General features: G+C 45.2%; 2 protein-coding genes across 3 annotated transcripts in view; one reads left to right on the top strand and one right to left on the bottom strand.

The window, feature by feature from the left end:
- The window catches only part of KREMEN1 (kringle containing transmembrane protein 1), a 62,934-nt gene extending 46,871 nt beyond the window's left edge, over positions 1-16,063 (bottom strand). The window contains exons 1-2 of one of the 2 annotated variants that reach the window (XM_054594154.1): positions 15,822-16,063; positions 4,064-4,186 (exon numbers count right to left, since the gene is read on the bottom strand). In XM_054594154.1, coding sequence (XP_054450129.1) covers positions 4,064-4,186; positions 15,822-15,918 — 220 coding nt within the window. In that variant the 5' untranslated portion in view covers positions 15,919-16,063. The remainder of the gene's footprint in view (positions 1-4,063; positions 4,187-15,821) is intronic. The other variant, XM_054594155.1, reaches the window with a different exon arrangement.
- Positions 16,064-24,130: 8,067 nt separating this feature from the next.
- On the top strand, positions 24,131-25,918 carry CUNH22orf31 (chromosome unknown C22orf31 homolog). Its single transcript, XM_054594068.1, has 2 exons — positions 24,131-24,571; positions 25,481-25,918. The coding sequence occupies exons 1-2, from the start codon at positions 24,245-24,247 to the stop codon at positions 25,916-25,918; spliced, it is 765 nt and encodes a 254-aa protein (XP_054450043.1). The 5' UTR covers positions 24,131-24,244.
- Positions 25,919-26,457: the final 539 nt, after the last annotated feature.

The raw sequence follows: 26,457 nt of genomic DNA, 5'->3' as shown, positions 1-26,457 counted from the left end.
GACAAAGCAAAGTAATTTTCTGGCAACATTTATGGTCTCCTCCCTCTCTGGTTGATGTTTTATTTGTTTTGTTTGGATCAAGCTGGAAATGGACAGTGTCTTGCTAGATCCTGGACATAAGAATATTAACACTGCTAGGGCTGAGTAAATCTGAATCAAGGTACCCTCCAAATGCTGGGCTAATCTTGGCACTAGTTTATCTACAGACACTAGAACATTGTCCCTCGAAGTAGGCAGATCCCAACTAAGATAGAAACAGGGAGCTGAAATGCACTGAAGCCCATGAAGTATACCCCCAAATCCAGGAAGAGCGGGTAACAGCCATCCATGAGGAGTTCTGGGTGCTCGGAGGGAGTCACTGCTCTCGCCAGGGTCCCTGTGTGGTAACTAGAACCAGGTCACCAGCTGTAACTGAGCTCTCCCCTACAGTCTGAAAGGCTGCACTGACACTTGGATTTAATAAGACCATTGGATACAGCAATGCTTTGGAATCCCAATCACACAAGTCTGGGAATGACTCACATTCCCTGGTAATGAAGAACAGTTCTCTCCATGCTGTTTGAGATAGAGGTGCAACAAAACAGTCAACAGCAGGGAGGAAGGCAGAGTCGGCATTTTCTCTCACCTGTTTCTGAAATTCTTTTCTGCAAGACACACTGAACACGGTCTCAGATACATTTTGTGAAATGACAAAACACTTGTAGGTGCAATCACGTGCTTCTAAAATCTTCTCAGACTTTGGGGGGATGGGACTGAGGCTGATAGGATTTCCCCCCACATATTGCATGCATTAAATTCACAGAGGTTCATGAGAAAGGCACAGTACAAAGAGCAATTTTAAAAAATTAGCTTAGTTGAAACTGACAGATAGAAGCACTTCAAACACTTCTTTAAGATGTATCACTAGGAACCTGACAATCTGGGGGAGTTACACTAACACTTAGAGCTTTACTTATTCCCTTCTCCTGGCACGCACTGACGTATAACTTCCGGTATCCAGGATCCCGTTGCAGTACATGTGCCTGCCTACTCCAGCCTGGGCGTGCGCACAGCGTGAGCACAGCTATATTCTAGAAGATTTTCTTTCAGTATTTAAAAATCTATCCACAGACCATCTCCCTTCCTGTACCCCCTTTCTCCCACTAGCAGGGCCCTGTGTTTTGTCTGGAATAGCATGGTTTTATGGACAGCCAAAATAATCTGGAATTCCAGGCTGCACAGAGCACTCTAGTATTTGGTGGGACATTCATATGTCACGATGTGTGACACTTCATGTACCATGGCAACCAAACCCTCTACCAAGAGTCTCCAGATATAAAAAAGTTCAAAGGTAATTGAAGGAGGCAGCTCAGTGTAGCATAAAATACACTGAAGCAAGAAACTAAGCCCTGGCTTTTCATCCTGGACCTGCTGCTGACCAGCTGTGTGACCTTGAATGAATCACCACCATCCACATCACCACTAATGCTTACAGAGTGTTTTACCATGTGCCAAGCTCTGTTCTAAGTGCTTTACAAACATCAACTCACCACCAAGCCAGTGAGGAGGTCCCTTGAAACTGCCATTTTACAGATGAGAAACTGGGGCACTCAGCCACACCCTATACTGTCTCTAATAGGACCCCCTCGGGATCGTCCTTGTTTTCAGCTTCTCCCTCACCCCACTTCCCAATCATCAGCAAATCCTGTCGCCTTTCTTAAAATATACACCCAAAGCCACTCTGCCCTCTCTCTCCTGGGTGCCACCACTTCAGTCCCCTTCACCATCACCATCGGAAGACACCTCGGTCTTGTTTAGGTCTCACAGCTTCCATTTTTCTAACTTCTGCAATCCGTTCTCAGGAAGACATGAGTAGGGGAACAAAACTCAAACCCTTCAACCTTGGAAGCAAAGCTTCCGTGATGTGGGCCCGGCACTCCCTCCTGCCGTGCCCCGAGCTCTTCCCCTAGTCACTGTGCTCCAGCCACACTGCTGTTTTTAATTCTGTCTACACTCCACATTATGTCCTGCCCAAAATGTTATTCCCAATACTTGTCATGGCACACTAAATGTTACCTCCTCAGAAAAACCTTCCTCAACATCTCCACTCCTATTTTTCTGACCTTAGTTTGTTTGCTTCATAGGATTATATATTATCTGGACGCGCGCGTGCGAGAGAGAGAGAGAGAGAGAGAGAGAGAGAGAGAGAGAAGAGGGTGGAGGGACTGAGACTGTGTGTATGAGTGTGTATACCATACTAGAGCCCTTTCCCAACGGTTGTGTTAGAGAGGGACCGGGAACCTGTATGTCTATAAAGCTGCCCAGGTGATTCTGTTAACTAATCAGGTTTGAGAACCACTAGACTAGATAATTCTAACAACATCAAGCCAATCTTTGCCAATTACTAGAATTTTAATTGCTATGTGTTATTACATCTTTTCTCCTATGGGTGATTGAGGAGTGGCCCAGGAGCTAGAAATACAGGCCTTAGGAACAAACAGCAACCTGCCAGGTGGTGGGGTCAATGTTCCCAGAGGCTCCGATGACTTGATTTGTAACACAAAAGAACGTGGCAGCCATCCACCCTTGTGTCTGTCTTCATGAATGGGGATGAGGTGGCATCCTAGAGAGGGAATGGGAAAGTGCAGGCTTGTTTGCTTTAGTCTGTTTCTCCCAGACTCAATCTTGTTCTCGTTACACTAGGGAAACTGAGGCAATGTACAAGATTTTATGATTATTTTTTGAACAGACTTGCCCAGGGCATGTCAGTTGTGAAAAACTGCGAGAAAAACAAACTTGAGTAGTCTAGATTAAAGTTATGCGTGCATGTTGATTTCATCAGAATACTAGGGTGTGGTACTAGGTAATGAGGATCCTGACTTCCTTCTTTTTTGCTGCTATGAAACTGACATAAGCTTTGGCTAGATAGGCAAGGAGTGGCTTAAACCAATAAAAAATAAAATACCACATGGCCAGCTGTATATTTATGCATTCAGTGGAAGCAAATGAGCCAGGGCAATAGATACAATCTCTAGGGTATTATTCATTAATTCATTCAACAAATATATATTCAATTCTTGGTGCCTTGCACTGTTCATAGCACTGGGTCTGCAATGGTGGACACTGCATTCATGGAGCTTACATGCTAATGGCAGACATGCTCATAATACACCAATCAAAATTAACATCAGTGAGAAGGGTTATATGGAAAAACGAAGTAAGTAAGGGGATGGAAATCAATTGGTGGGGGTTTCCTTTTGGATGGGATGGGTTGGGAAAGTCTTGGAGAAAAGGAGATGTTTGAGCAGAGATATGGATGAAGGGAGGAAGCAAACCTCTTAAGTGTTGTGGGAAGAGTGTTAACAGCAGAGGGCAAAGCAGATGCAAAACCTCTGCCAGCAGGAATGTGCCTGGCAGGCTTGGAGAACTGTAAGACACCTTCTTTAATCTGACTGAAGTGGGGTGTGTGGTGGGGAAGGGCGGGTGGGCAATGAAGAGGAGGAGGCAAGCAAGGCCAGGACTTGTAAGGTTGTTATGTAAATTAGATTTTGGCTTTTGTTCTAACTGTGAGAGGAAGCCATTGGAGGGTTTTGAGCAGAGAAATGACATGATCTGACTTACTTTTAAATAGAACTGTCTAGCTGCTGGGTGGATGAAGAACAGTAGAGGCAAGAAGTCAGCAGGGAGACCAGTTAGGGTAGGTGGTTACTGCAGAAGACAGGCTAGAAAGGAGAACCTGGACTAGGCTGGTAGCTGCAGTGGTGAGAAGTGACTGGATTCTGGGGGCATTGTGAAGCTGGGGGCTTGACTACAGGGTTGGAGAGAATGAAGAGTCCGGTTCAACACCAGGGGTTTGGGCCTGAGCAACTGGATGAGTGGTGACACCATTTACTACAGTGGGGGAGGACACAAGAGGGGCGGGATATCTAGGGTTAGAACCAAAGGTTTGGTTTGGATCGGTTCAGTCTGAGACACGTTTCAGAAAATTGGATGGAGATACAGAGTAAGCAGAACGTTCCATAAGCCTGGAGTTGAGGAGAGAGGCTGAGGTTAGAGCTAGAAATGCGGTGGCAACAACACTTACGTGTCGAGAGAATAGGATTACTGCGTGTGGGGAGAGAAGACATCTGGGCTTGAGCCCAGGGGCCTTCCAACGTTTCAGGCGTGGAAAGAGGAGGGCCTGGCAATGATCGCTGAGACAGTACAGCTGGGGAGATAAGAGAAAAAGTAAGAGAGTGCGTGGGTCTTAAAGTCGAGGGGGAAGGTATTTTGAAAAGGAAGGAATAATAAACTGTGAAAACTGAGGAACTTTTATTTCTTCCGTGTTTTCTCTAGATCCCAATTACTTCACAGAATTCATCTCCGTTTGACCTCACCTTTCCATCAAAAAACTTTAAATCTTTTGTTTTGGGGATTGAATGAAAACAGTTCAATATAAGCCTGACAGAAACTCAGTAATACAGCAGAAAACTTCCTTGATAAAAACGCCCAAGGCTGGCATCAAAACACTCAGATTAATTCTGCCTTTCCAAGCTGGAAATCCTTCTTTTCCCCCATCACCAAAATCCTCCAAAGTATGGCAGATGGCATATACTTTTAAAATTGGAGATGTTAATTTTATTAAAATTCTGATAAGTAGAATCACAGTAGAGTATACAAATCCTCAGTTGAGAATCTTAAGCAAATGGTTTTGTGCAGACTGGCTGTTTTCTGTACGTCTTGCTATTGTATAAAGGCCTGAAGATCATTCCCCTGGTAGCAAGATCTGAGAGCAAATACTACATTTGGGTGAAAGCTCAAACTCCTTCATGGCTAATAAAATCTAGCTGGAGTTTTTTTAAAATCATAAAATTATTATTGTTCATTCTGCTTGGAATTTAAAAGGGCTAGGTATAAAGAAAAGACCAATTGACTGTCAGTATATATATTCTAAACTTTAATATCTATACCTCAAATCCCATAGGATCTCATGTATACGCTGTATGTAAAGTTATTTGGAGATTTCAATTACTTTACAGGCACGACATGCAGAATACCTACAAATATTTCCAAACATATTCTCCATATTACAATTCTCAAAGTCAGTCTATCTAATGATTTAATGGGCCATTGTTTGTTTATAAATTGCACATACTGAATGGGAGGGTTGCAGCTAGTACCTCGTAAAGAGACAATGGTTATTAAGCAGTGAGGGGGGCCTGGACTCACACTAGTATGTCTGGCTGACTGCGGAGCTGAGCATCACCTTTCTCAGGATGGGACGAGCACTCGTGGTCAGGGAAGAACACTGACGAGCGTGAGTGAGAGCTCTGCTCTGGCCCTGGCGTGGCCACTCTCTGCTGCCTTGGTGCATCCGTTTTGCAACTTGTGTTTCTTTATCTCTGAATAAAGGGAGTTGACTAGATCAGGAGACCTAATATTTTTGAAAGGTTATCAGGTCGACTAGAGAGAGGACCATTGCGAGAATTGGGGAAAGGGGGTCCTCTACACACACAATACATTAAGAATCACTGAAATAAAGAGGAAATGACACCAGTTAATTAGCTTACACTGTGTGGTTTCAAGAAATCACCTGGACATTTTGGGCCTCAGTTTCTTCACCTGTGAAATGAGGGGATTTGAACCACATGGTCTCAATGTCTCTTGACTCTAATATCAAGATTCTAGTGAAATAGAACCGAGGTTCTAAAGTCTGGGGTGATGTGATTAGAAAAGATTGATAGTTCAATATCCCATTCAGGCCTAAAATTCTCTAGTTCTACATGTTTGTATAATGTAAGTGAGAATTCTACAGGAAAAAAGTAACTTGCCACTCATGTGGAACCTCCCTCTGAAAAGGCACATAAGTATTCTTTTTGCTTAGAAGAAACTACAACTTCAACAAATTAATTGCAAAGAAAAACGAAAAAGAGGGGAAACTGATAGGTTAATAGGGACTCAAGGGACAAATCACTTAAACATACCTTGCCTAGATCCTGATTGGAACTGTAGAACACTGATGAGACAACCAGGGAAATCTGAACACTGACTCGCTCTTTGGTGATATTAAAGCATTATGGCTAATTTTTCTAGATGTAATAAGGGTAACAATACTGTTACTATGTTTTTAAAAACTTTTTTATCATTTAGGGGTACATACTGAAATATTTACAGATGAGATGCTACAATAGATGAGATTTGTTACAAAATATTCTAGTTGAGGGAATGAAAGGGGTACAAATAAAATGATACTGGCCATGGTTGATCATCATGGAAGCTGAGCGATGGACACAGATTTCCTTATACTTTTCTATTTTTGTATATGTTCTAAATTTCTCATAATAAAAATGTTGTAAAGGACATCTTGAAAATGGGTATTAGTATGTTGTTTTACAATTAATCTACCTTAGTTTCTTTTCAAGAACTATAAACAAACTCAATCAGTCATAAATTAAGTCATCTAAAATCAAGGTAGACATTTACATATCATGTCCTTGAACTACATATTAACAGTTCGAATGACCATAGAATAAGCTATACTTTTGCCCAAAGTAGAATTGCCACAAAAATAATCACTGTAATTTTAAAATTACCACGAGTTTTTCCACTAAAATATCTTTTAGATATTCCTTTTCATTCAAGAAAATAGTGTCCTTAAAACCAGTAAAAGAGAAAAAGGCCAAGCTTTTCAAAGTTACTTTAACTAAAAAATTTATTCTTTTGGAAGGGAACTTGAGGTTTATCTCTTTGAATCTCCAGTTTATTCATCTCTATTAACAGATGAAACATTTAATTACCTAAAAGGCTATTCCAACAGTAAGTATAAAACCAGAGGTTTAAAATCAGAAGATCCATGAAAACACTTTAGAGAGCGGTCCTTATTATTTGTTATATAAAAATGTGAAAAACACATAATTATCAAGGCAGAGACGCCCATAATGCAGTGCTGCTTGGATATCACTATTTTCCCATCTGGCTTACATCTTAAATATACTTTACTCCTATCCAGGCAGGACCCACTGGATATGGTACAAGTGTTTTTGCCAGGAATAGTCACCATGAATATGCAGTATGCTTGAGGAATTTATATTTCCCATTTAGGATATTATAAACACATACAATCATCAAATTGAAAACCGAAAGGCAGTTTTTTGAGAAAGAATCTAGCTCTGTAACATATACAGAGAGATTAGGCCAAGCCTCAGTTAAAGAATGGACTCAGCAGAACTCTTAATTCACCATGAATTTTATTGCCAATACCACCAGAACATTTTTCTATCACACTTTGGTGATGGTACCTATCTTGATATAATATTTGAGTACAAATAGATCTACTTCAATCTCGAAAAAAAAAAAATCACACTAGAAAAAGTTTTCACATAACAAAGCTGGAACCATAGATGTTTTGAAGCTCAAAGTCTAGTTCTCTGATGGACAATACCTTAGTGCACTGTAAGTCAATTCTAAAGGAAACAAAAAACTAGACAATCATTTGAAAGCACAAGGTCTACAATAGTTAGCACTGTACTCCTTTAGAAACCAGGGGTTCTAAAACAAGCCCCAAGTGCCTTCTGCCACAGCTCTCAAAAGACTTGATGACCTTGAACTGTAATTGCCTAAGAATCTCACCCTGCTTCCACTAGCCTGTGAGTTTCTTGAACAGCTCTCTCACCTTCATATCCTTAACAACTACATACCACACAGAACATGCCTGACAAATAATAGTTTAATGAGAGAAGCATGTATATGGGGCTAAAGGGTAAAAAAAAACAAAACAAAACATTACAGACATATTCAGAGTGCCCCACCTTCCTTACCGATTTATGTCTGTCCGGAGGCTAGTAATCATGACTTACCTAGGGGAGTGTATGTAAATCAAGTATTTAAAAAGTAAAATACTTGCTATTTAAATGAGGGGAATCTGCTCTTAAAAAAAAGAAAAGCCTATAGTGAAGCCACTTGTAATAGGGAACAACCAACATCTTTGCAATGAATATACACTTTTATATTCTGAGTTTGCTTTAAACAGACGATACCTGGCTCAAATCTACACTTTGCTTCACCTAAGCAACCCTATTTTACACCATCTGAAGCTCTCCATCGGTCTAAAAGGAGATAAAATAAACACATAATCCAGGTTCTGGGCAAGTTCTATCAGTATTGCCTGGGCTCTATTTTTAATTTCAGATGGCTAGAAATTTCTCCAATAAGGGTGTCCTGGAGGGCAGTCAATGCTCCATGGATGCGAACCTCTGGGCTATTCAGCTTCTCTTAGTTGACATGAGATGGCCAAATAGTACAGAAGTTCTTGGGCGGGGAGCTAACTGCCAGGTAGAGAGTATATCTCTATGTCTTTAAAGTAAACCCTGAAGCACCAAAGTTGTTGTCTCCTAAGAAATGGCACAAGGATGAGTCCTAATCAGAGATCTTGGGCATGCAGTAGGCATTTGATAAGCACTTGTTTGTTGGTCTCAAGATAAAAATGACTTAAGTGACACGTTTCAAAGTGCTGCCCAGGTAGTCAGTTTGGAGCAGAAGGAAACACTCAGTGGTAGCAATGACCTATAAACAGGAACAAGCAGTGTGGTCATCTCTAGCCACCCAGAGCAATAAGGGCAGCGATGGCCAACAATTTGATTTGACAGTCAAAAGTTTAAAGTTTCATATAATGTTTCATGGATGTAGACTAGGGTTGCCAGATTTAGCAAATTAAAATACAGGATGCCCAGTTAACTTTGAATTTCAGATAAACAAAGAATCATTTTTTAAGATATTTAAGTATTCATTGCATGAAACAGACTTATACAAAGTATGATTCACTGTTTATCTGAATTCAAATTTGACTGAGTGTCCTGTATTTAATCTGGCAATCTTAGTCTAGCTAGTAGAAATACACAGTGAATCACAGATCTCCTTATTCCATTAAGATTTCCGAAACACTGTTTACAAAAATGGTTAAGGAGCTTTAATACAGATAAGGAAGAACCTACTTTCTTGAGTGAAAAAATGATATTGGTAAGAGCTGCCTACTCCTGGGACATAGTGAAGGGAAGGACAAAAGAATAATACAGTTAGGAGAGTTTCTCAACCTCAGCACTATTGCCATTTTGGTCAGGATAATTCTTTGCTGTGGAGCTGTCCTGTGCATTCCAGGATGTTTCGCAGTATCCCTGGCCTCTACCGGCTAGATGCCAGTAGCATATCCCACCCTGCCCCGAGCTTTGACCACCAAAAATGTCTCCAGAGATTGCCAAACGTCCCCTGGGAGCAAAATCCCCTCCAGTTGAAACCACTGAATTAGACGAAATGGTCAAATAAACAGAAAGTGTCAAATCCATTAACTAGTGGTCAGATAACAAACGATTCCTCTCAAGGGAGAGATTTTCAACTTGCCCCAGGTCCCCTCAAGCCTCTAACAAGGATGAGAAGGCCTAGTTACTTCAGCTAAGACAATCAGAAACCCTTCATCTGCCAGAAGTGCTCAAGGAGACTCTTCGGTGAGCCAAGCCAATGGAGCTCTGCATGGCAGTATGCACATCACAGCAAGCAGGGCGTCGCACCCAGCCTTTGAAGACGTTCCTTTTAAGTTAACCTCCCTTCCAACTAAACTTCTTCCAAATCTCTTCCTGCCATTTGGAAGTTGAGTGATTCTCAGCTGAAAAGGCCTGTATATACGAGGTGCAGATGGCAGCAGTTACGGCCCTCACCAGATGCTGCAGTCTCTAATTTGATTGAAAGGATATAATTAGACAACAGAAACACTTTAATGAAAGAGCAAAACATGGAGGGAGGGAAGGATTGAAGGCCCTTAACTGATGCCAAAACACCCACCAGTAATAGAGGCTTTGAGTCTGGGGAAAGGGAAGGGGAAAGCCCCTTAAAAGGACAGTCCCCATCCTGTTTATTTCCCCACAGAAATAGGAATAGGGATTTTATTATTGTAGATTTCCACTGTATTTTATGTGGGAACAATCTGATTAAAACCAGAAGGGTCTTCGGAAGAACATCAAAGAAAAACAAATATGGCTTCTGTGGTCATTATTAAAAATATTTTTACCAGCCCAATAATTTTCTTTGAAGATGAATTTTTATAGATTGTACAGCAGCAAGTAATTTACATACTGTGATGGCATTGGTTAACAAACCCTACTATTCTAGAAGAGAACTACTTAGTCGCCATATTTTCATCCAACTTTAGGACACCAAGGAACATGAACAGCCATTTAACATATGATTTGGAGGTATAAAGAAACCATGTAGAGTGAGTCCTATATGCTGATGCAGCAGCTATTTTGAATCACCTTTAAAAGTTGCCTATGCTGTCTTTACTATTTGCTAGCTTTCAGACTTTGAGTGTGAGTATACTGTTCTGGTTCTAAGAATATAACCAAGCTGAAAGAAATCCAGCCCTCAAAATTTGAAGTTGCTAATGTGGTGTGACACTCGAGTTTGGAAGCGGCTGCAGCCTCCTCAGCCCACTAGAAGCAAGGCCCTGCCCTTGTGGTATATTGAACAATAAAAGTTTAATGCTTTGTCAGGGATTAAACCAGTGGCAAAAGAAACGAGACACTGGGCCTCACAGAAGGGCAGCCCTGAGTGGGTCCTCATATCACTGGGTGGGAGAGAGGCAACCTTGCATGTGAGGTGGCCTAAAATCTTGTCTGCTAGGTGCTTCCTAGTACCCAATTTCATTCCTCTTCAAACTAGTGCAAGTTCAGGCTAGGGAGATGTTTACCTAGAAAGAAGATTAAACGTGGTGGGGGAGCCCTGGATGGGTAGCTCAGGTGGTCAGAGTGTCATTCTGATACACCAAGATTGCAGGTTCGATCCGCAGTCAGGGCACATACAAAAATCAACCAATGAATGCAGTGGAACAACAAATCAATGTCTCGTTCTCTCTCCCTTCTTCTCTCTAAAATAAAGAATTTTTTTTTTTTTTAAAGCGGGTAGGGGTGGAGACTTCCTTAGAGAAGAAGGCACGTTTCTGTTGAATGACTATCTTTGAGTAGTATAAATACTCTTACGACATTTTTACAATGGCCTTCTTCCTTTCCCTGTTCAGTCCGAATCCAGGATAATATCTCAGAGGTGACGTCTGGAGAAGTACTGCCATCTTGACAAGAAGACACCGAAGACAACAGAGAGAAAGAGAAAAACAGGCTATTCCTCCTAGACTAACACTTCCAGGTTCTAGCTGGATTCTCAAGGTCTAACAGAATATGAAAGGAATGTCAATTATTGTTCTCAGGGACTGCAGAGTGAGCCAGCCAGGAACAGGGCCTTGAGGAAATCTCACTTTTAAACCTGTATAGGTAGTTTTCTAAGGGATACTTTCACTTCCTCCTCTGTTATGCTTATTCAGGAGGCAAAAACTCAGAAAAAAAGCTACAGATCCAAACTTCCGGCCTCTCTCAAGTGTTTTGTATTAACTGTTCCACAGTACATACACAATCAAGTTGGTATGTTTGAATGTTTCATTTTGTTTTTTTAAAAATGTTTTAATTAAAACAAAATAATCAGCCATGCTAAACACATTGTTGTTTTTTAAAGGCCACTTTAAAAATGACAATAGAACCATGGAAATAAAATTCAACTGTTTAGGAAAGTCACAGAAGTTTGTTTTCTTCTTCTTCTTCTTCTTTTTTTCCTGGCTGTTTTTCTAAGTCTCAGGGCTGGTGCCACCTGCTGCCTGGGCTTTCTCTGAGAAACAGATCTCTCAACGGTTTGTTCCAAGCAACATCTGCATAGCTGAACAAAACCATGGGCCAGTTCCAAGGCAGGCACTATTTTCTCTATGTAGTGAACACTGAACCATACTGAATTTCTTTTTAAAGCATTTTTTTAAAAGTCTTTTTAAAGACCCAAATATATATGCATGAACTCACCCCCAATGTGTATCTTTTTTAAAATTTTGTGGTAAAACATACGTAACATAAAATTTACCATTTTAATTATTTCTCCCATATGTCTTTTAAAGTTAGTTAACAGTAAAAGGTTCATTCATTCACCGAATCAAAACTCCTTGTCACCTTTCCAGACCAGTGAAAAAATCAATACATATGGACCTAGAACAGGACTTGGCTAAGTATAGCTTGTGGGCCAAATCTGGCCCACTGCCTGTTTTTGTCTAGCCCGTGAGCTAAGAATGGTTTTTAAATCTTTAAATGGCTGAAAACAATCAAAAGAACAATTTGTGTGACATAAAAATTACATGAAATTCAAATTTCAGTGTCCATAAAGTTTTATTGGAACACAACCACACTAATTCATTTACATTTTGTCTATGGCTGTTTTGCCCTACAAAGTAAGAGTTGAATAATTGCAACAGAGAGGGTATGTGGCCCTGAAAGCCCAAATTATTGAGTTTGGCCCTTTACACAAAATATTTGCCAACACCTGACCTAGAGCCTCAGATGGGATTATAGGCTCAAACATTCAAGACTAAAGTTGGTGTATTGCCCGTTACCAAAAATCTCTAATCTGTCATATGAAGCTATTTAAAGCAATATATTTTATCTTCATTATTAATTGCTGTTGATCCAACTGTGCTAAATCATGCATAAGCATATCAATAATATCTATATTAAGTGCACCAATTTGCTGTTTATTAGTAATGAGACTAAATGGAACTTCTTTTCATGTTAAGCTTTTATAAAAGGCCTCACTGTATCTCAAACATTTAAATAGCTTTGTCTAGAGTCCAAACCAAATTTTCACAAAAAGACCAGCCTTCTTTGATACCAGGTGAGTTTTGACAGCTTTGCCTTTCTTAAAATAGTCAAAGCATAAAAGTAACTGGCATGCATGTCAGTCCACTTCATTTCTCTCAGTCCCTATGTTGCATATAGGTAATTCTACTAACATTAATGAAGTCCCCAAGGACAGGGCTCTGTACAGTGTGAAGCTCTCACTGTTAACTGAGCTCACAGGCTTTATGGCCAGATATACTACTGGCTAATGGGATGAGTTCTAGATGAGGAGTTAGAAGAGACTGAGCATCAACTATAAAATGCTGTTCACAGCATATGTAATCTGAGTTGAGAAACTCTTGCTGCATACCTGATAGCCAAATGTAGTAGAACACCCAAGCAGGTAGTTTGTCTTTGGCAGAAAACTCAAATAGCCAAAGTCTACTCAGGCTTCTCAGTTCTTCCTACCTCTTGGTTCTCCCTGCAGGTCAATAAATTCCAGACAGGAGCTCACTTTGAAAAGCCCGTCAGCCCCACGGCGCTGGCTGATTTCCTCCATGAAAAGGGAGTCTAGATTCCACCATTAACCACTATCTTCCTCCTATCAGTTGTGAAGGAAGGAGAGAATCTTAAAGAAGAATGGAGAGGAGAAGGAGATCATTTGGGGTTGACTACACACTGTAATTAGAAGTAGCATTGATGGGGAATGAGCTAACTGTTTTTATAAAGTCAGCATTCAAAAATGCAAACCACCAGTAATTTAAATATTACAAAATTGTACAGAATGTAAGTACTGAAATAATTTTTTCCATCCACAAAATTCTAGAGAAAATTACAGTATCAAAAAATATAAAATGGCAAGTTTGGCATATCCTCAGAATTAAACTTTTTTTTTTAATTGGAAAGGATTTTAAAAACTAGAGGGTAGGCTCTAGATAGGCTGTGATGCTCAAAACCATATGGTATCTTCCTAAAACTGCTTTCTGCAACTAAAGAGGAAAAGCCACAAAAGCACTGATGTACCAGGAAAGTAGAAAAAAAGAGCTGATGAGGCTCAATGAATTGGGATTTTGGGCCACTTATCATAAATCATTTCACAATAGTTATTTACTTGTCCTTATCTCAGACTCCCAAATAGAAGCACACCAACGTTTGAGGTTCAAACTATATATAAGCTGCTGCAGTTGACCCTTCTTAGGAAAGCAAAGGTGCCTAAGGAAAGGATGCCACCTTCTAACAAGTGTAAGCATAGCGCTGTCTCATTTAACACTTTTCAGAGCTATTACTCTGCCCTTTCCAGAAGGGAACCAGTTTATTTCCACCGGTACCTCTCTCTCCTTAGAGGACATTAAATCCTGACCACACAGATGGCAAAGTGGTGCTAAGGGGTTACTAGGTTACAGTTATGTTGACATATCCTAGTTCTCAGAAAGTACCCCCTTCATTCGTCACATACGGCAAACAGTAGAAGTGATCACACTTGTGTACAAGTTTTTGTAGAGGTCCCCTAGCAGGCCACCACCAATCACTCAGAAACCACTTCCTAAGCCTAAGACTTACAGTACTTGGAGACCACCCCCTTGGCCCCCCCCCACTAACCACTTCTGCTGAACTAAAGCCAAGCTTGGCCTTTTACAGGGATTAGACTAGAAGCTCAGAGCATTCTCAGGGCAAATGAGGTGTCTAGCACTTGGTGAACTGTGAAGCGCTATAAAAAGTATTATTAAAATATGTTTATTGACTGCCTTCTATATGTGGGTGTGTGCCTGCAGTATATCACTTAATCTTCACAACCCCCTGCAAGGGAGCTATCATTATTCCTCCTTTACAGATGAGGAAAATGAGGCTCAGAGAGCTAAAGGCACGGCCCAAAGTCACACCGTGAGTGACAACACCAAGTCCTCTCTCTCTCACTGATCCAAGCTGGTAAGTAAACAACGCAACTCTGAAGTTTTCTTTGAGCTGCAAAATCCTGTCTTTCCGACATCACAGTTTGCGACTTTGGGTGGAGAGCCCAGAGGGTGGTCTTCATACTCGGGCAAACAGGCACCAGCTGTTGCCTTCTTTTCCTCTAACGCCCAACTCTCAACACCCAAACAACCTGCCGAGAAATGCAACTGGGCCAGACCTCGCCTTCTCGCCTGCTCCCGGCCTTGGAAAGCCCTGCGGCACGGAAGGCTGTGTACGGAAGCTAAGCCGAGTCCTACCTTCCACCCTGGTGCAGGGCCCCTCCTCGGGAAGACCTGGACTTGGCCTGGGGAGAGGGAGACGCTATTCAAAGTGCGGGGCTACCCGGGAAACGGGGCTCTGCATCGCACCCTCAGGCGAAGCGCCCTAAGCTCTGGAGGGGAGAAGCCTCCCATCACGCCTTCCTGCCTTCCTCTCTGCGAGCCGGGGCCGGCACCGAGTCAGGGGGAAGTTCAAAGCCGCCCCGAGGGGTAGGGAGGGGGCGGTCCAGCCGAGCACGGCGGGTCGTCCCGGGACCCGGACCTGCCTTCTGCAGAGCGGGCACGTCCACTCGTTTCCTCGCCAGGCAGAAATTACAGCGTTGGGACCGAGGAGCGGGGCGCCCGCTCCTCTCCCGTCCGCACCCGCTCCTGCGCGAGGCGGCGCGGGGGTGCCCGGGCGGAGGCTGGGGTCCCGCGGGGCGTCGCTGTGGGGCGTGCGGAGGGGATCCTGCCCCTGGGAGGGGGTGTCGCGGAGTGGCTCGGGGAGGGGCGCAGCGTCTTGAGGCGGGGTGGGGGAGCGCCCCGGACCGAGGTGCGCGGCTGAGAGGCTGCAGGACGGGATCCCAGGAGGTACAGAAGCCGAGGGGGCGTCCCCGCCGGGGAGGCGCTGAAGGACTTGAGTAGGGATCCCGGGTCCTGAGACGGAGGAGACGTCCCAGCCCGGGGGCGTCGCTGAGAAGTTTGGCGAAGGGGTCTCGGGAGGTACTGAGGCAGAGAGGATTCCCAGGTCCCGAGGCAGGTGGGGACCAACCCGGCCCGGGGGCGTTGCTGAGGGGCCTGTGGGGAATCCCGGGTTCTGAGGCGGGGGTACTGGCCCGGCCCAAGGGTGCGTCGCTGAGGGGCTTGGTGAAGGAGTTCCGGAAGGTAGTGGCGAGGGGCTGGGGCCCTCAGGCGGGCCCCTCGGGCTGGTTCTGCACTGGGCCGGCGTCGGGGGTCACTCACTCACCGGGTCGGGGGCCGAGACCGGGGCTGGGTGCGGGCCGGGCCGCCAGCGTGAGCGCGGCGGCGGAGAGCAGGGCGAGGCGGGCGGCGGGCGGCGCCATGGGCCGTCAGTGCGGGGCCCCGGGGCGCGGCCCGGGGGAGAGGGGGCAGCGCGGGGAGCCGGGGGCGGCCATCGGAGCGGGACGCGGGGCTGGAACGTGGCCCCGCCCCGGCCGCCTGGCCGCCCCGCCCCGGCCCGCCCTCCCCAGCGCCGCCACCGCCCGGGCAGCCCCAGGCCCTCCCGGCTACTCTACGAGGCCCGAGAGGCGGAGCCGACTGCGCACGCCCGCTCTACCCAACCCGCGCGCCGCGCTTGCCACTCAGGCGCCAGGCCCCGCCTACATTCTCCTCCTCACCTGAGCCCGCCCCCGCGGAGCATTTTATTGGTCCGATCGAGGGGCGGGGCCAGCAGGTGAAGGGCGGGGGGTTGGGACCCCGCCCTCGAGTCCCGTAGGGGAGGTTTGGCCCGGGCTGGAGCGGGCTGGGCGCCCAGTGACCTCTGTTCCACCCTCACTCGGGTTGTGACCCAAATGCGGGCTCAACCGCAGGGATAATAATCAGAACAGCAGTTTGAAAACCGCGTATCTCATCGTAGTGGTTAAAGCAGGCTCTGGAGTCAGCCTGTCCCGGTTCATATCCCACTCGGTCACCTGCTAAGACCCTGGGCAAGTTGAAAGAGAAAAGAGCTCCCTTATTTCAATGTCCTCATCTGCTAAATGGGGGCGTGGGATAGCGACTACTCCCAAAGCGGGGGTACTAATGAGGCAATGCGTGGAAACTTTGACACACTCACAGCAGGAGCTTGGAGAACGCTGAGTTCCTTTGGGGCGGCAGACTTACTGAGCCCGGTTCCGAATCCTATCGCACGTCCTTGGTCAACTGGGGCAAGTGTGCTACTCTGTCTGAGCCTCAGTCATCTGCACAACGGGAATCATAAAAGGCCTTCACAATATTAGGTGACAGAGAAGCAAGTAAAGCGCCTGACAGAGAAAGTCCAGAAGGGGATGGGGCAATGGACTGGGGCTCACAGAACGCAGGCTTCCTTAAACTCTCGGCCCCCGCGCGCAGGCCCATTACCCTTCCCACTCCCCCGGGTTTTCCCCAGCTGCGCTCGGGGTCTGCGGTGGGCCTCCCTCCTCCCCCGCACTCCCCGAGGCAGACGAGATTTCCCTTCAGCTCCCGCCTAAAGCGCCGCGGTGACGCCCCGCGAGGCAGGTCCGGGCGGCGCGCCGGGCCCTTTCAAGTCCCTGGTCCGGGACTTGCAAGTGCGGGCCTGCGCCCGGCGCGGCGGCGAGAACATCTGCGCTTGTGTGCCGACTCGCCGCGCCCAGAGTGGGTCTGGACCGGTCCCGGCCCGCCTTTGGAGCACCGGCCGCAAAGCCCCCTCGCCACCTCGGAGCCGCCCCCTCGCCCACTCCCAGAGTCCGCCTCCGCCCATTTCACCCCCCAAGCTGTTCCCAGGGCTGGGCCTCAAAGGCACAGCTACCTCCCACGAGGTCGCTCAATCTCTGTCCCTTTCCACCCACGAGACCCAGAGCGGCGGCAAGAAGAATCTTGTCCAGTCATTGTCTTCACTGTATCATTCCCGAATTCATGAATCCTCTGGGCTTCTTATTGGAGAAGGGGGACACCCCCCCCACCACCAAGCGACATCTGGTCCCTGAAGACACACCCTCCACATCCCACCTGACTCTCACCCTCTCTTCTCCACCATTTTGCGCCCTTCCCATTTCCAAACCTCCTCCTCCGGTAGGACCTGGAACTCTTTCCCTCTAATTTGTGTCCTTGCAGGCAGGTGCAGGCGGGACACACAGAAGGAGCGTGGAATGAGAAACCATCAGCACAAAGCAGCACCCAATAAAGATGCTCCCTTCCTCCACTCAACAAACCTTCAATAAGAGGAAATGACAGGAAAGTAGATTTTGGGTGGTGAACATGCAGTAGAGTATACAGAAATGGAAATATAATGCTGTACACCTGAAATGTATGTTATTAATCAATGTCACCTCAATAAATTTAATAATTAAAAAATATTCAGTGAGGAACATGCCAACAGCAGAAACAGCACAACTTTTCATTTTAACGTAGAGAGGGCCAGCCAACCAACATAAAACTAACGTGAATTTCAGAGAGCAAAAAACACTGCAAAGACAAGAAAATGATATTGACAGAGAATGATCTGTGGACTGTTTTAAATAGAGAGTTGGGGAAAGGTTTTAGCAAAGTAGGACATGGCTGTCGACAATTTACGAGGCTCTTTTCGCACCTCATCCCAGTATTTGAGCACATAGGAATGGGCAGATAGGAGGTTCAAAATAGGTTTTTGTTTTTTTGGGTTTTTTTTTTCTTTGCCAAGTCTGGGGATTCATGCCTCATGATAGTAGCTTTGCCCTGTCCTGCCCCAATGCAGGAAGGCCACCCTGCTGCGGTGGGTACCAGCCCCATTCCTTCACTTGGCTCTCTTGGCCTGTGTACAACCTGAATGGGCTATGTGATTTGCAGAGCCCAGTGAGAAATGAAAATGTGGGGGTCCCTTGTTTAAAATGATTAAGAATTGTAAGGTGGCAACCAAAGGGCATTAAACCAAGCGTGGGGTCCTTTCAAGTTCGGGCACCTGTGTCACTACACCAGTTGCATGCCCATGAAGCTGGCTTGTATAACAGAACTCAGAAATAATGTGCAAGCCCCAGCCCCCACTGGCTGCTATGAGAAACATCCCTCTTGCCTTCTCCAGGCCTCCCTCCCCTCTTTTCCAGCTTAAAGCCCAGCACAGGTGATGGAAACAGTGCACAGAAGCTAAAAATACAGCTGAGCCAGTCTAGGTCAGGGCACTTAATGGCTCAAGGTCTTTTGCTCAGTTATGTGTTCCTGGCCCCCGGCAAGGAGCAGTCTAAGATATTTATTTCAATGCTTCACATGCCTTGGTCGGTTAGCAGCTTTGTTTCATGGAAAGAGTGAGGACGCTGGCTGTAGCCCCTGGGCCTCCAGGAAGATGTTGGTGCTTGTCTGTTTGCCTCTTGTGTTCTGTATTCGGACCCTTTGATTCCTCCTTGGGCAGCAGGATTTGCCAAGCAGCTGGGAGATCACAGCTGGTGGAGTTTGGGTGATCCTGGTATCTTTGAAACTCCAGTTGGGGTAATTTCTGCTCACATGGCAGTCATGTTGTTGTGAGCACTGGATGAGGAGCCTGGTCATAGTAATAACAATAATAGCAAACATTTATTAAGAACTCTACTAAACTCTAGGTAGGGTGCAGCGTTTGCCATTGGGTTTCACATAGTCCTCCCAATAGCACCTGTGAAGGAGACACCCTTACCACTTGCCTCATACAGAGAAGTTGCATGGTTCATCCACAGGTCATATAGTAGTGGAGCTGGGCTTTGAACCTGGGCAGTAGGGTTCTAAGACTACAATCCTAATCACTGTGGTGAATTGCATTCTTGTCCTTATAGGGTTCTGGTGACAAATGCTTACCGAGGACTCCACGACCAAGATTAGGGTGAAGTGAGTGAGGCATTCAACTGAGGCACAAAATTTCAGAAAGCCCAAAAAACTCAATTATCAAGATAAAGAAATAAGTATTATTTAATAGGGCTTAAAATATATTGAATTTATTTAATAAAGTGTTTTAATGAAATATCTTTAAAAACCCAGCCCTGACCAATGTGGCTCAGTTGGTTGGGCATCATTCCACAAAGTAAAGAGTCATCAGTTCGATCCCTGGTCAGGGCACATGCCTGGGTTGCATCTTGATCCCCAGTCAGGGTGTGTACAAGAGGTGACCGATCGATGTTTCTCTCTCGTATTGATGTTTATTTCCCTTTCTTTCTCCCTCCCTTCCCCTCTCTCTAAAAATAAGTAAATAAAATCTTTTTAAAAATCCAAATGAATGACAAAAATTCAAGAGGAACAAAATATCAACATTTGAAATAAAACAGGATTTAGATTTCTGATTTAGCCTCAGGCTCAGCTCAGCACAGTACTGTTACTGATCCTGTCTCCCAGGTTTCTGGGCCAGGCAACTAGCAATGGAAAATTCAAGAGAAGTAGTAATTTGCTTGTTCTGATGGGAGTGAAGGGAGAGAGAATTGGGTTTGAACGTGATGAGTTAGAGAGAGATGTCTGTGGGACATTCCGATGGTCATGTGAAAACTCACAGTCCGGTGGGAAGGGATAGCAAGGTGGGCAGGGCACCCTTATTTCACATACTTGGCCCATGATAGGTGAGTGTTCAGCACATATGGTCTAAATCATTGGTCCTCAGAGCTTGCATCATCGTTCAGGAATGTTTTCAAATTCTCTCATCCAAAGTTCTTCTCTTGTTTCCTAAAACTTCTACATCACAAACCTCAAGATAGGTTCCCATATGGGTGTGGATGTTTACTGCTTGGGTGCTAAAATAAAAACACCTTCTGAGAAGATTAAAAGCAACGAAACACTAGAATTTGGGAGTGGAGCAAGAAGGGAAGGGACGAGAATATAAATTGGCTCAATTTCCTCTTTATTAACTGATCCTCAAGAAAAAGAAGAGGAGCTAAGAGAAATTAAAGAGGAGAAAGGTTGGAGGAAAGGAAAAAGAAAGAAGAAACATTATAGGAGCTAAAAATACAGTGAGGAGAGTTTGGCTAAGCATCAAAGAAGGGCAGATGTGTTTCCAAATAGAAGCCGTGGTTTAGAGATGTCAGGAAGCACAGCTCCAAATGATGGGTGGAAAATAAAAGTTATTCAGACTGAGCTCAGAAGAGTAAAAAAGGTTCAATGGTGAACCTAACTGAGGAACAGGCCTCTGAGTAATATGGAAGCGCTACTGCCTCAACCCCAAGTTTGTGAATCAAGTGTTGGCACCAACAGTGGAAACTCTTGCCATGGTTTCAGGACACTGAACCAAAGAGAGTCTTTCCATCCTGACTTTGTAATTCTGAACAACCTTTGATGGAACAACCTCTATTAAAGACTAGTCACTTTCCTTAGGGTATCCTCAAGTACATGCCTCCCTTTCTGACTAGGAAAGCATGGGATGTTCTGAACCATTCCCACAACCAGGGGGAAATGTACTTCCTGTAAATATACCACTTCTGTGAAGTTGATGAATCTGACAAATGCTTAGTGAAGATGGATCATAGGAAAAGAAATGTTGAGATACTCAAGTCAGATCAGAATCATTCAAGAAGCTCATTGCTTGGCCTCATAAACCTGCGCATGAAGGGCCTGAGACGAAGTCCACATCAAATGTTGGGTTATATCACTCAGACCATGGGCAACAGGGGCTCAAGGAAGAGTCAGATGGGCAAATGAGCCACAGTATTAATAATGTTAATAAGAACATTATTTATTCAGTGCTTATTATGCGCCAAGAGCCATGCCAAGTGCTTCACATGCATCGTCCCATTTCCTCCTCCTGGTGATCCTGGAGTAGGCACTATTACTGTGTCCATTTCACAGATGAGGAAAATAAGGTTCAGAGATGTGAACTCACTTGCCAATTGAGAGATGGGTCTGGGACATCAACTCAGGCAGACTAACTCCTGAGCCCAGAATAAGTCTCACGACAAGGCTAGGACCAGAACTGGGCCCAGGTGGGGTGTGTGGATGGGCTGACAAGACGAGAGGCAAAGCGTCACAGTAACAGCTGGGGGAGAGCACAGTAAGAACAAGGGTGGGGTGGTGTACACCTTGGTTGCATCTAGCCTTTGTTGGTTGCTAGCTTTGGGGCATGGTTCTTAAGCAATTTGTGCCTCAGTTGCTTCATCTGTAGAGCAGGGATGGCAACAGTATCCAAACACATAAGATTTTGGTATAATTTCATGAAATGATGCTTGTAAATTGTCTAAAACAGTGCTTTGCCTATAATAAGCATTTAATAAATACAGATTTTCCTGACACTGGAGAAATAGCACAGGCCAACTTACACTTGGTTAGTTCTAAGGAACATGAGGGTGTCTTGTTGGGGTACAGTCAATTGATGGGACAGAAAACACAATTTTAAGGAGATTGAAGAATACGTATCAGCTGCCATCCATGTGCACAGAAGGAGATTTAGGGTGTTTCTTGGAGCCAGGGCGATGTCACTTGGTCATTAAGTGAAAGGCCTAGGAAAGTAAATACACCAGATGAGTGTCTGGAAAAAGGATGTGCGGGAGGGCCAATCTCAACACGGGGAAGGAGAGAAGAGAAACAGAAGATTTAATCCCAGGATGCCTTTCTTGCTCTGACTTTTCCCTTCTCTCCCCGCCATGCAGAGTAAAGGGAGACAGTAGTGCAAGAGCCTGGTGCCACCTGTCTGGGGTTCACTGGCTTTGAAAGGATGCTTGCTAGCCCAGTCTCCAGACGTTTGCAAACCTTTCCCAAAGACAAATCCTTTCCAACGCCCTGCTCTAAAACTGACCCACCTTTATGGAGGTGAGGCCAGGGCTCCCCGCTGAATGAGCCCTATTGTCCTCCCTAGCGTCTGTAGGTCCAGATGCCGTCTGCCTGGAGGTGGTTCTACCACGGCCTGCGGTGCGGTCTGCCTGCAGGCTTTGATTCACTCCAGGGACAACACTCGAAAAAATCAAACAGGCAACACATGTGATTCCAGGAACGCCTGCCAGACTCATACTCTGTTTTTCCATCATTTCGCTCTCCTCCCCCTCGGGAGGGAGCCTCCTTTGGCATTTTGTGTTTGAAAAATCAAAACCACCAACAGGACAAGCACCTGATAAGGAGCTAGGCATTGCCCAAGAGTTCCCAGGAAGAGGTGTCTTTGTTCTTGTTTCAAGCCCTTGACACTGCTAACAGCTCTAATTACTGCATTTGCCATGGGATGTAAAATAAAACCACATTCCAGAAACCATGTAGTCTTGGGGCGGGGTGGGGGGGGGGGGACACGAAGGGAGAGGTGCCCAGGGCTGCAGGAACGTGTTCTTTCATTTCTGGTCCCTAACCTTGGCAGCTAGTCTGAGAATTTAACAGTAACTTCTTTATGTGCACGAAGAAGGGCACTTTTGCACATGTAAGAATGCATCTCGCTACCTGTATCCACAAATCTGGTCTGCATATTTGACTACATGGCATGCAAAGCATACTTAAGAACGGTAGGAACTTTAAAGTTCACCCAAGCCATTTTGAAGGAAATAATGACTTGAGGGGTTTTTGAGGCTGTAAACACAACAAAATAGAACTTCTTCCAGCATAATTTAACTATAAAATTCAATGATGTAACACCTACCTACACCCACATCACAAAACAAAGTGACATCACAAATACTAGAGATAATGGTTCAAAACTGCCCATATATGACTGAGGCAGAGAAAGATAGATGACTAGAAATATTAAAACAAAACAAAAAAGAGAGAGAGAGAAAAGGAAAAGAAAATACGTATTTCCTACCCCTACTAAGCTAGCTAAAATAAAATTTAAGGCAACCAAGATATGGTAAGGTGATTTTATTTTTTTAAGTATTTTTAAAAGATTTTAAAAAAATGTATTTTATTTCTAAAGAGAGGGGAAGGGAGGGAGAGAGGGAGAGAAATATCAATGTGTGGTAGCCTCTCATGCACCCCCAACTGGGGACCTGGCCTGCAATCCACGCATGTGCCCTGATTGGAAATCAAACTGGTGACCCCTTGGTTTGCAGGCCAGCATTCAATCCACTGAGCCACACCAGCCAGGGCAGATTTTATTTTTTATAGATAGCATTTCTAGAAGGCCAGGTATCTGTAAATACGTGATTCTGATCTATCCAGATTGTTCTGTTCTTGGCTGCTCCAAGGAAATGGAGGCCAGCGTCATTTACATTGTGCTGTTGCCTTTATGGACCCCGGAGTGTAGTTCCCTGTTAAGCAGCTTTTCTTGGCTCATGGCAGTCTGGTTAGGAAGTGTACTCAGGGTTTGGCAGGACCTTACCTGCTGTTGTTTCTCTGAGGCAGCATGACTGAGGAGTGACTACAGCTCCTATAGGAATTGTGAGTGATCCTACCTCCCATCCTCCTCCTGCTATAGGACCTCTTAGCTTTCCAGCAAACAGGAATTGTCTTCGATTCCTCGTAAGGCTCCCTGACCCTCCACCTCTGGCCCAATATCCTTGTGACCTTGCTCACAAATGGCTTTGGTGAGCAGGAGAGAGAATGTGTAGAAAGATTCCTAAGATGGGTGTGGAAGAAATGACCTCTAAAAAGATGTTAATACTGTGCCTCCAGATTAGACCCTCTGGTCTCTGCTTGAGAACTGGTCTCTTTTGTTGTTGTTGTTGTTGTTGTTGTTCCTTTTTCCCTTCCTTGTAATTCTAGCATCCAATCTATGTGAGACGAGACCCCAGCATCCCCACCTACGGACTCCGACAGTCTATCTTACTGAACCCCAGGCTTCAGGATTGCTATGTGGATTTGCCAGCTCTCACCAACATCTGGATGGCCAGACCATGTGCAAAGCAGAATATTAATGCCCTAGAACCAGGTACCAGCTCTTGGGAAGTTGTGAAGAACCCGTTCATTGCCAGTTCATTCTCCCTGGTTAAGCTGGTGCTCAGACGACAACTGAAGGATAAATGCTGTTCGGTACCACGAAAGTTTGAAGAAGCAAAACCCTCAAAGAGATTAAAACCCAAGGACAGTTCACCAGTAAAAGCCACTCGGCGGGGTAGGATAAGACACTCCATCAGTTCCAAGAGCAAGCAGCCCATGGAGCAGCAGCCAGGCCCACCTAGGCGCAAGAGGCCTGCAAGAAGCATCACCGAGGTACACAATGGCTGGTGGTGGAGTAAATGTGATGGGGTGGGAAGAGGGAAATGTCAGCTAGAGAACACTTAATGCTTGAGAGATTTATATGAAGCGAAGCAAATCCTAAAGTTGAGGACAGGATTGTGGGGAGTGGGGGCGGGGATACAGTGGACAGTGCACCGGATCTTGGGACATGTTATTTGCACTCCACTCAGTTCTATAGGAGGACAGAGTGGCTTTCATACACACAGATGAAAGGAAGTTGACATGAAGGGAAAATAAGGATGGGAAAGGCCAAGATAAGGTTAGAGCATGCAGGCACGCACACCGGAACAGCAGAGGAGACGTGAACTTCCACATGGAGAACTTGGCATCTAGAGGCCTGATCCAAGTCCAGCTCCATCACTCATGTGGCCAGCAGAGCTCAGAATGCACCCTGGAGCTAGGATGTCGGGTTCAAATCCCAGCTTTGACTATAATTAAGGACAACGGTGGGCTTAGCCTCTTTCTGCCTTGGTTTTGTCATTTATGAAATGGGGGATAACAGCCCTTCCCTCCTAAGGTTTCATGTGGATTAAATGAGTAAATACATGCAAAGGGCTTTTGAACAGAGCCTGGCACAGACTAAATGCTTAGGATCCTGTGTGGCATTCAATAGATGACAACTGTGGTTATTGACTTTCTAGCTGTGTGGCCTTGGGCAAACAAACTCCAGTTTCCTTGCCTTTAAAGCTGTCTCCCGCTGACCTTGCAGGGTTATGGGGAACGCATGCAGTGGTACACATGAAGGAATTCAGTAAACTAGAACACGCTAGACAAATGTTGGTTGTGGCTGTAACCAAGACTCTGGGACACAAATCCCAGATAATTATTCTGAGCTCCCTTCTCAAGTTTTAGCTTTGACTTCTCTGCTTTCTTCCTGGCTAGAGTAAAGAAAGTTCAAAGGAGAAAAAAGTAACAGTCAGCCAAGATCTTGAGAACAGATATGCTGAACATGTGGCTGCCACCCAAGCACTGTGCAGGGACATTGGGACAGCAGCTTGGAAGGGCCAGGCGCTGCTTCCTGAAGCCAGAAAGAGACAGCAGTTTTCGGACACGTTAACCATCCACGGCCTCCCCACAGAGGGTTACCGGGCTCTGTACCATGCGGTGGTCGAGCCGATGCTGTGGAATCCTTCAGGGACCCCCAAGAGGTACAGCCTGGAGCTGGGCAAGGCCATCAAACAAAAGCTCTGGGAGGCTCTGTGCAGCCAGGCTGCCATTCCCGAAGGTGCTCAGAAGGACCTTATGCCAGGCAGGATGCGGCTGGAGGTCGACAAGGAGCCTGTGACCAAGAAATGGCCTAAGTTAAAGAGGGAGAAATAGAAACAGGAACTCACAGGATTAGGATATTCTCTGCTAGATATCTAAAAAATAAACACCACTTTGCATCTTCCATGTTCTCTCACAGTGCTTTACAAATTAGTAACTGCCCTCCCTGGGAGACGTGACAAATGGGTGGGTACAAGATTCATTTCAGATGGAGGTCCCCTCCACTCTCATGAGCAGGTAATCTCAAGGGCTAGATGCTTGGAGCTCCCCCCACTCCCAACAAGCCCCTTTCCCTTAGGCTTGAGGGTCTCTCAGTTCTGCAGGTAGGAAAAGTCCTAGCAGATGAACGCTGATGGTTTACATCCAGCCTATGTTCTCAATTTTTATTATCATTTTAAAAAGAGATTTTATTTATTTCAGAAGAGGGGAAAGGAGGGAGAGAGGGGGGTAGACATTTATGTGCAAGAGAAACATTGATCCATTGCCTCTCAAACCTGCCCCAACCAGGGACCAAACCCTCAACCCTGACTGGGAGTTGAACCGGCAACCTTTTGGTTTTTCAGACAACACCTAACTCACTGAGCCACGACAGC

Source organism: Pteronotus mesoamericanus, unplaced genomic scaffold (assembly GCF_021234165.1).
Source record: "Pteronotus mesoamericanus isolate MK-2021 breed Mesoamerican mustached bat unplaced genomic scaffold, CSHL_Meso_final scaffold_507, whole genome shotgun sequence".
Classification (NCBI taxonomy): Eukaryota; Metazoa; Chordata; class Mammalia; order Chiroptera; family Mormoopidae; genus Pteronotus; species Pteronotus mesoamericanus.
Note: the sequence above shows the minus strand (reverse complement) of the source record. Positions and strands in the feature narration are given on the sequence as shown.